This window comes from Neophocaena asiaeorientalis, unplaced genomic scaffold, assembly GCF_003031525.2.
Source record: "Neophocaena asiaeorientalis asiaeorientalis breed wild unplaced genomic scaffold, Neophocaena_asiaeorientalis_V1.1 scaffold43, whole genome shotgun sequence".
Taxonomy (NCBI): domain Eukaryota; kingdom Metazoa; phylum Chordata; class Mammalia; order Artiodactyla; family Phocoenidae; genus Neophocaena; species Neophocaena asiaeorientalis.
In genome coordinates, this window is record NW_020173674.1 from 384,410 (window position 1) to 394,653 (window position 10,244).

Genomic DNA, 10,244 nt, shown 5'->3' on the forward strand with positions numbered 1-10,244 from the left:
CCAGCCTCGGATGCCGTCTTGCCCTCGGACGCCATGCCGGCCGAACCCCCGCTGCGGGCCCGCAGGAGGAGACGCACCAAGATCTCGCGCCGGGAGCGCAAAGCTATGAGAGTCCTGCCTGTGGTGGTCGGTGGGTACCGGCCAGGGGACGTGGGCAGAGAGGGGAAGACTGCAGCGCCCAGGGTGTGAGGCGGTGCCCGGGGCGGGGGGCGTGGCAGGGAGCCGCTCACGGCAGCCCCAACCCCGCCCCCAGGGGCCTTTCTGCTCTGCTGGACGCCCTTCTTTGTCGTGCACATCTCCCGGGCACTGTGTCCCACGTGCGCCGTGCCCCCGCGGCTGGTGAGCGCGGTCACCTGGCTGGGCTACGTCAACAGCGCCCTCAACCCCGTCATCTACACCGCCTTCAACGCCGAGTTCCGGACCGTCTTCCGCAAGGCTCTGCGCCTCTGCTACTGAGCAGACCGCTGGCACCGCAGCCCCTCTTCAGCACCCCGCCTCGCCTGGGGGTTTGTAGGAGTTATTAAACAGATCCCCAACACCTGCTGGGAAGACTCTTGGAGGCGGGGGAGGGGGCAAGGAGGAGGAGCCCAGGCCTCCACTAACCCTCATCCGGCCAGTTAACCCCTTCCTTCCTTCGGAGGAAGCCCAGAGAAGAGACCCCACCAAGCCAGATCTGCCCTGCCCCAGAAGCCTTGGGAAGAGGGCCAGCCCTTGCCTGGGAAGACTGCCCCGACTCACACCCTCCCTGAACAGGTTCCCTCCCCAACACACCCGGCCAGCTGCAACCCACCCCGACCCGACAGCTGTTCCCAGGCCAGCAGCCTCCTCCCCTTGTCCTGGTGGCCCCATCCACTGTCCCTGCAAAATGCAGCTGACCTGCCCCTGCCACTGCTTTGGCAGCTGCCTCAAGGTCGGAGCACAGCTCCCTGCCAGCTCCTGACTTGCCCATAGATGCCCAAAGCCTGGAGGAACAGGGGGCCTGGGTGCTGGGTGGGCTCACGGGGGCAGCCTCCCTCCAGGGAGGGCCAGCGCAGGCCCACAAGGCACTCAGCCATCCTCTGCCCACTTGGCTGGGAGCAAGTGGGCAGAGCAGGGAGTGGCTGCCCCTCTCCTGCCCACAGCGTGGCCCGCCCCTCAACCCGAGACAGCCCCACTTCAACTTCACCTGGACCCTCCCAAGTCCCCCGCCACGGGCACCCGCTGTTCCCAGTACTGTGGCTGAGCGCTCCTGTCAGGAACTGTGACCAAGCCGGCCACTGTCGGGGGTCAAGTTCTCTGAACATGAGAAACTATGGGCTGTGAGGGCCACGGCATCAGGCCCACCCTCAGCGTGCTAAACTATTCCATGGAGAGGGGGCCACCCTGTTCCCCTCTCTGGGTGAGCACCGTTTCCTGCTCAGTCTCTCAGCTGCTGCCTCCCCTGAGAAGCCCCACCTGACCACCTCCCAGGACCAGCCTGCCCCTATCATCCTGGGAGAGACTGGCCCTCGAGGAACCGAGTATTGGTGGACTGGGGGCCAGTATGGGGTGCTGTGTCCCTGGCACCACACAGGAACCAACACAAAATGGGAGTGGGGGAGGGGGCCCAGGGCCGGACCCCAGGTCTGTTGGCTGCTTCAGCTTCCAGCACCTTCTTGCCTGTGGAGCATGAGGATGGCTGCAGCGGATACCCTGGGTCTCCTCCCGGGAGGAGCCCCAGATGGCACAGCCTCACCCGGGCAAGACACTTGCTTCAGAGCTGGGCTGGTGGTTCCTCCTGTGAACCTCAGACTTGAAGGGACCATCGGGCTGACGGCAGGGTCAGGGTCAGGGTCGGAGCAAAGGGCCCCTGACTGCGGCTGCTGGCCCTGCCACCTGGCTCGTCCCTCAGGTCCACACCCCACGCCCGTGCCCTGCCACCCATCTCTGATGTGCCCCGACGTGCGCCTGCTGGGCCTTCTGTGGTCACTCCAGGTGGTCAGAGCTGGTGTCTGCCACTGCCAAGAGGGTCTCAAGTAGCAGCACCCCTGCCCGCCAGCCGTGGGCACCAGCTGCCATGCCCACCAGCCCAGGGGTCTGTGTGGAGCAAGGCCACATCCCCCTCCATGTACTCTTCTCATCTCCTATGCTAGGGAGGGGGGGTGACCGTGCCCCCGACAGGCCAGGCCAGGCCAGTAAGTGCATCTCTTCCGGGGCTGCAGATGGGCTGGGATCTGCTGGTGTCCGGCGCTGTGCCCACTGGCCCTGTGGGCAGACTCCTGTGTCCCCCAAGAGGGGGACAAGGCGGGCACAGGGGGGACAGGTGGACACTAGGGAGTGACAAGGTGGGCACAGGGACAAGGTGGGCACTGGGGGAACAGGTGCGGATATACAGAGCCTGGCTGACCCGGGGGCTCAGCAGGTGCCTCGAGGGTCCCAGGCCCACGGATGCCAAGCGTCACCGCGGCCTCAGCTCAGAGGACCCGCAGCACCCGGACGGCTGCCGCACCGCACACTGTCAGAAGCCTTGGCCTGGCCCCCGCGGCTGCGTCTGGCAGAAGCCATCAGAAGGCTGACACAGAACTGAGGGCGTCAACGCACCCTTGGCGCTTGGATGGCAATTTCCAGAAGGAGCCTGATGTCCGGGGTTATGCAGAGATAGCTTCAAAGGCTTAGAAACGATACACTTTGGAAAACTGCCCCCAACACGAGCGGTCCCCAGGCTTCTACGTTAAGGAGAAGGGGAGGAGAAGCCGCCCCGATCCCAGAAAACCCTCACCCAGGATGGCTTCCCTGCAGGGCCTGGTCCCAAGGCCTCCGAATCTGCTCACAGGGAGGCCGCTGCCTGGAGCTGGACGCCAGGGAGGGACCTGGAAGCCTTTCCCTGTGGGCGCTGCCCACCTAAGTTGCCATTTTAGCCTTTTCAGGTTTGGGGGGGTTCCTTCTGGGGGTGCAGCCCCTTCTGCTGAGGCCGACGTGGCCCCCACCCCCGTCCTCACTTCCCACCACCTTCATGCTGTGCAAACCCCAGGGGCCGGGCCTGGCCTTCCCCAAGGTGGTGGAGAGGCGGGACGACAAAACAAGTAAAACCCAAATAGAACCGCTTAGTCCACAGAGGCCGATGGAACGGAGGCAGAGGGGCTTCTGGGGGGCAGGTCCTCCCCCACCTGGAGCCAGGCTGGGCGCGGGGGGACGGGCGTGGGTGCCACCCCCTCGGCTCACCGGGGAGCCCGTGGCCCAAAAGGCAAGTCTCCGTGGGCTATGAAGAACCTTCTGGAAGCAGGAGCCGGGAGGTGCGGGGCCGGAGGTGTGAACGAGATGCAACAGTGAGGCGAGGGTCGGGGTCAAAGTCCATCTCTCAGTGCACAGAAGACGGGGCACCGCAAGCTTTCCTGGAACCCAGGCTTGGGGACAGGCTGGGTAGGGCGCCGGGAAGGGCAGGGACAAGGCCCCCAGCCCGCAAGAGTTGGGCGAGGATAGCCGGGCGCAGGCAAGAGCCACCCTGGGCGGGTCCCCAGGGGTCCTGGGCGCGCTCTGTGCAAAGGGAAGGTGGCATGTCCAGACGCCGAGCCGTCCCTGAGACTGGACGGCGGCTCGGCCTTCCCGGCTGGCAGCTCTGGGGCCCCAGCTCCTGGGCAGCAGGTGCCAGCCTCCCGTCCCGCCGGGCTGGGCCCCATACGGTCTCGGCTTCCGAACTGCACAATCGGGCCCCCGGGGCCTCGGGGAGGTCGGAGCTTGGAGTCACCAGTCCGCATGGGGCAGGGGCGCCAACTTTACTGACAGACACATGTATGTACACGCGTGTTATGGAACACGACACACCCATAGGGAAGACCGGACGCTCACCATCCAAGGGATTAAAAAAAAGCACCGCGAGCGGCATTGAGGGCCCAGGCCGCGTCCACCGGCCGCCTGCCCGCCCGCTTCGGGGCCTGGCGGCAGGAGCGCGCTGCCCGGGCGCCAGTCACGCGACGTCCACTCGTAACCTGGCCAGCAACTTCCTCCTCGTCCGCAGCGGCCCCCGTCCTCGGGGCTCCTTCCTGGCCACAGAGGCCCCGCGAGCCCTCACACGGTGACCTTCTCGATCACACCCTCGGCGACATGGACATTGTCCCCCTGCACGGTGACAGCTGCCGACTGACCACACATGTGCTGGTGGTCCTTCCAGTCCTGAAAGGAAGGACAGACTCCGTGTTACGGTTCAGAGTGAGAAGGCTGTGCCCGGGAGTGGGTGTGCACGTGCTGAGAGGCCAGCCCTCCGGGGCAGGGGGCTCCCAGCCTCGCCTACCCTCCTGTTTAGGGACCCGCTCCGAAGGCAAGTACCCAGGATGACCCTTGAGACACGTCCACGCTCTGATCCTGCTGCTTCCTCCCTGGGATCTAAACGAAAACACTCACACCTGCAGAGGAATACTTGTCTCCGAAGTTGCCGCCCAGCCGTATTACTTATCATCGCAAAAGTGAAAGGACTGCGCCGGAGCCAGCCACGTGTCCACAGAGGGGCTGGGAGGCCGCGGCCCCCAGGGAGGTCGGGGAGGACGTCCACCCCCCCGCCCCGCAACGCCCCCCGTCAGGGTGGGAGCTGCCATCGCCCATTACGGGCGGTAAATGGAGCCGAACTTGGCCTGGAGCAGGGCTCGCTCTGGGGGCCCGACGGGGCGTGGTTAGTGGAGACACGGACCCCAAGACGCACGGAGAGGTTAGGGTTTGGTGAGCCATGACAAGACTTGAATGAACATCACACACACTCGGAAGAACAGAGCCCAGCGGTGAGCCCCGGAGGGCAGGGCTCCAGCTGCCTATCTTCGTGCTGTCCTACGTCTTCCAAACTTTCTACAACGTGTGGCCTTATTTTTATAATAAAAAAGTAAAGTTTCAAATCATTACAGGCATACCTCAGAGACATTGCGGGTTCAGTTCCAGAATAAAGCAAATGTAGCAATAAAGCAAGTCACACAAGATTTCAGGTTTCCCGGGGCTTATACAGATCACTTTTACACCACACTGTAGTCGATTTAAAAGTGTGTGACCGTACGAACCTAATTCAAAGACACTCTATTCCTAAAGATGACAACCTTCACCTGACAAGGCAGGGCTGCCGCACACCGTTAGTTTGTAAAAACACAACATCTGAGAAGTGCAATAGGCAAGGTCTGCCTGTATATCAAAAGAGTAACATTTTTAGAATTTTTTATTGGAGTGTAGTTGATTTACAGTGTTGTGTTAGTTTCTGCTGTCCAGCAAAGTGACTCGGTTATATACATATCCTTTGCCTTTTGCACATCCTTTCCCACTGTGGTTTATCACAGGGTACTGAATAGAGTCCCCCATGCTATACATCAGGACCTTGCTGTTTACCCAGCCTATGGATAATAGTTTGCAGCTGCTAATCCCAACCCCTCCCTCCCCCACCCCACTCCCCCTTGGCAACCACAAGTCTGTTCTCTATGTCTGTGAGTCTGTTGCTGTTTTGTAAATAATTTCATTTGTGTCATATTTTAGATTCCACATATAAGTGATATATGGTATTTGTCTTTCTCTTTCTGACTTACTTCACTCAGAATGCTAATCTCTAGGTCCATCCTTGTTGCTGCAAATGGCATGATTTCGTTCCTTTTCATGGCTGAGTAATATTCCATTGTATGTATGAACCACATCTTCTTTATCCATTCATCTGTCGATGGACACTTAGGTTGCTTCCGTGTCTTGCCAATTGTAAACAGTGCTGCTATGAGCACTGGGGTGCATGCATCTTTTCGAATTAGAGTTTTCTCTGGATAAATGCCCAGGAGTGGGATTGCTGGATCAAATGGCAACTCTATTTTTAGTTTAGTAAGGAACCTCCATACTGCTCTCCATAGTGGCTGCACCAATTTACATTCCCACCAACAGTGTAAGAGGGTTCCCTTTGCTCCACACCCTCTCCAGCACCTGTTATTTTTAGACTCAAAAGAATAAATTTTTAGTTTGTAAATTACCTGACTCTGTAGATTACCTGACTCTGTAAGTCTATACAGTACGTAAAACTTCATGTGTGCTGGGCTCAAGTCCACAGTGTTTCACACCATACCTAAAAATTAACTCAAGATGGGTCATAAATCTAAAAGTAAAAGCTTAAAGGGAGTTCCCTGGTGGTCCAGTGGTTAGGATCCGGCACTTTCATTGCCATGGCTGAGATTCAATCCCTGGTTGGTGAACTAAGATCCTGCAAGCTATGCTATGCGGCCGAAAAAAAAAAAAAAGAGCTAAAATTATAAATGTTTTAGAGGAAAATAGGAGATTTTCCTAACCTTGAGTCAGGCAAAAGTTCTGAGATATGACACCAAGAGCGTGATCTCCATTAAAAATGTTTTTTTAATAAACTGGACTTCTTGGGACTTCCCTAGGGGTTTTAGGACTCCATGCTTCCACTGCAGGGGGCCTGGGTTTGATCCCCGGTCGGGAACTAAGATCCCATAAGCCTTATGGCAAGGCCAAAAATAATAGATAATAAAAACTTTTTAAAAGTAAACTGGACTTCATCAAAATTAAAAAAACTTTTGCCCTTCAAATGACACCATTAAGAAATAAAGAGACAAGTCACAGACTGGGGGAAAGTACTTGGAAATCACATATCTGATAAAGGACTTGTATCCAGGATATACACAGACATCTCCACACTCGATAAGAAGAGAAACGATCCCATTTAAAAACGGGCAAAAGGTCTGAATAGACATTTCCCCCCAAAAGATATACAATGGCTGACCAGCACACCAATGATGCTCAGCATCCTTAGACATCAGGGAGATGCAGACTGAACGCACTGACGTCGCTTCACACCCGGGAGCAGGGCTGCGGCCAGAGAGCAAGAGCCAGCACTGTGGACACGGGTGGACCCGCCACTGGAGGGGGTGCAGTCACTTCGGAAAAGTTGGGAAGCTTCTTACTAAAGTTAAACACAAGTTTACCATATGACTCAGCAAATCCATGGACGCATGTAGCCAAGACAAACAAAAACCTGTCTCCACCCTGGAGCTCGCTCGTGAGTGTTCACGACAGTCACATGGCGGGAACCACTCAGATGTCCGTTGGCTGAGGACTGGAGGACAAGACGAGGTCCAGCCACACCGTGGACGCTACTCAGGCTCCACGTGGATGAACCTTGAAAACACGCTGGTCAGAGGAAGCCAGACGCGGGAGACCACATGTTATACGACTCCTGCTACGTGAAATGTCCAGAAGAAGCACATCTACAGAGAAAGAGATTCGTGGTTGCCAGCGGCTGGGGTGTGGGCCGAGGGGGCTTTCGGGGGTGATGGAAAGTTCTAAAACCAAATTGTCATGTTTGCCCAAATGCAAACTTACTAAAACCCACTGAATCGTACCCGTAAAATTAGTGGATTTTATGGTATGTATTCTACCTCGATGAAGATGTAAAACATACACACACACACCTGACATGGGATTTGCAAAGAAAATAAAGTCTGCACGTAAAAGCCAAAACAATTCATGGCCCTTGTCCAACTTGTAAGAAGGTGAGTAACATTAACTACCTTTCCAGGTCTTTGGGGAGCACACAGAATTCTGGGGAGCACAGTGGGCAGGCCCAAAAGCTGTACTGTCGGCACCACCATTTATTACAAGGAGCCCAGAGCTTAAGTTTTTTCAGGTCCTACCGAGTGTTTACGATGGATCCCACGTGAAAATTAACGGTTTTTGAACTTCACTGTACACTGATTTTTGTAAATATTGGGTTGGCCAAAGAGTTTGTTTTTTTTCCATAAGATGGCTCTAGTAGCGTTTAGTTGTCTTTAACTTCATTCGAAACAATTTTGTTAGACTGTATTGTGACAGCTGTCATATCACCATGCATTTAAAAAAAGGTTATCAGGGCTTCTCTGGTGGCGCAGTGGTTGAGAGTCCGCCTGCCGATGCAGGGGACACAGGTTCGTGCAGAAAAAAGCAACATTTTCGGCATATTATTCTTTACTATTTCAAGAAAGGTAAAAACGCAGCTGAAACCCCCCCCCAAAAAGACTTGCACAGTGCGTGGAGAAGGTGCTGTAACTGATCGAACGTGTCAAAAGTGGTTTGCGAAGTTTCGTGCTGGAGATTTCTCGCTGGACGATGTTCCACAGTCGGGTAGGCCAGTTGAAGTTGAAAGCGATCAAATCGAAACAATAATTGAGAACAATCAACGTTATACCATGCGGGAGATGCCGACATACTCAAAATCTCCACATCAAGCCTTGAAAATCATTTGCACCAGCTTGGTTCTGTTCATCGCTTCGATGTCTGGGTTCCACATAAGTTAAGCAAAAAAAACCTTCTTGACTATATTTCTGCATGCGATTCTCTACTTAAACGTAATGGAAACGTTCCGTTTTTAAAACAAATTGTGACAGGCAATGAAAAGTGGATACTGTACGATAATGTGGAACAGAAGAGATGGTGGGGCAGTGAAATGAACCACCACCAACCACACTAAGGGCCGGTCTTCACCCAAAGAAGGTGATGTGTGTATGGTGGGAGTGGAGGGGAGTTCTCTATTATGAGCTCCTTCTGGAAAACCAAACGATTAATTCCAACCAGTACTGCTCCCAATTAGACCAACAGAAAGCGGCACCCGACGAAAAGCGTCTGGATTAGTCAACAGGAAACGCATCATCTTCCATCAGGATGACGCAAGGCCGCGTGTTTCTCTGATGACCAGGCAAAAACTGTTACAGCTTGGCTGGGAAGTTCTGATTCATCCGCTGTATTCACCACACACTGCCCCTTCGGAGTTCCATTGATTTTGGCCTTTACAAAATTCTCTTAATGGAAAAAATTTCAATTCCCGGGAAGACTGTAAAAGGCACCTGGAACAGTTCTTTGCTCAAAAAGATGAAAAGTTTTGGGAAGATGGAATCATGAAGTTGCCTGAAAGATGGCAGAAGGTAGTGGAACAAAACGGTGAATACGTTGTTCAATAAAGTTGTTGGGAAACATGAAAAATGTGTCTTTTGTTTTTACTTCAAAACCGAAGGAACTTTGTGGCCAACCCGATAAAACCAAAGCCTATGCCTTTATCACGGCAGCGAGTCACAGGAGCACAAGCCTAACACAGTCAGCGGAAGAAATGGAGTGTTTGTCAACAAGGTTATACCTGAAATATAGCTGCCCAATTCACCAAGAGAGGTTCCAAGACTGCAGCTTGCATTTAGACAAAGTGTTATCTGGCTAAAATGACTCTATCAAGAAATAAACCCATGAATCTTCCTCTGATGGTTCAAAGTCAGGGAAGGGTCACCGATCAGCCGCCCTCTCGGATCACGAGCCAGCAGGAGCCCGTCCACCCCACCGGCTCCTCCTGGCTGCCTGGGCTCCTCCCAGCGTCCCCGAGCGCAGCAGGCATGCGGGCCCTCTCCTCAGCACACGAGCCATAGGTGACACCAGGGAAAGCAGACCTGCGGGTCTCTTTCCCAAGTCTCCCGCCCCGGGAACGGGCCAGGGCTCAGGAGCGTAGCTGGGAGCCCCTGGACACACCTTCCGCGCTGTGCTGACCCCTGCAGCCCCCCGGGAAGCCCTGAGACGCAGAGGAGGAAGATGCCACGTCCCACACACCCTAGTCTTGGGGGTCATTCCTGCCCACCTCCCTCCCGAGGACATCTGAGGATGGGGCGCTTTGGGAAGCCGCCAGGCACAGGGTCCCCTGTGCAGCAGAGGCTGTGTCCGCAGATGCAGCTCCAAGTCACAGGCACCAGGGGTGGGATTTTTTACTATTTGTCCACCCGGCAAGTTACCTTTTTTTTTTTTTTTGCGGTACGCGGGCCTCTCGCTGTTGTGGCCTCTCCCGTTGCGGAGCACAGGCTCTGGACGCGCAGGCTCAGCGGCCATGGCTCACGGGCCCAGCCGCTCCGCGGCATGTGGGATCTTCCCAGACCGGGGCACGAACCCATGTCCCCTGCATCGGCAGGCGGACTCTCAACCACTGCGCCACCAGGGAAGCACAAGTTACCTTTTTTAATCGTGGAAAGTTTCTAAGAGGAGAGGATAACCCCACAGGCCCCAGTCAACGGCTTGGCCCCTCACTCTGAGTAAGGGTGAGAAAAGTGGTGAAAACCTGAACTGGCAACTGCTACCCCAGAACGCTCTTTAGTCTTAGAATCAGACGCCTACACGCGCAACCGCACTGACTTGCAGGGTCTATGACGAGGCGTCCAGGGCTGGGGAGCACTGACCGCGACAAGGTCAAGGTCACTGGGGAGCAGCGGCCTCCTTGGCCCGGCCTGTGTGGCTGCCTCGGGGCTTTGCCGGAGCCCAGG

At 55.6% G+C, this 10,244-nt stretch overlaps 2 protein-coding genes across 2 annotated transcripts in view; one reads left to right on the plus strand and one right to left on the minus strand.

Annotated features, from left to right (window-relative positions):
• DRD4 (dopamine receptor D4) overlaps positions 1-484 on the plus strand; it is a 2,793-nt gene extending 2,309 nt beyond the window's left edge. Inside the window, exons 4-5 of the mRNA XM_024748964.1 lie at positions 66-130; positions 254-484. Coding sequence (XP_024604732.1) covers positions 66-130; positions 254-456 — 268 coding nt within the window. The 3' untranslated portion in view covers positions 457-484. The remainder of the gene's footprint in view (positions 1-65; positions 131-253) is intronic.
• Positions 485-3,716: 3,232 nt separating this feature from the next.
• Positions 3,717-10,244, minus strand: part of DEAF1 (DEAF1 transcription factor) — a 26,239-nt gene continuing 19,711 nt past the window's right edge. Inside the window, exons 13-14 of the mRNA XM_024748855.1 lie at positions 5,305-5,309; positions 3,717-4,128 (exon numbers count right to left, since the gene is read on the minus strand). Coding sequence (XP_024604623.1) covers positions 4,024-4,128; positions 5,305-5,309 — 110 coding nt within the window. The 3' untranslated portion in view covers positions 3,717-4,023. The remainder of the gene's footprint in view (positions 4,129-5,304; positions 5,310-10,244) is intronic.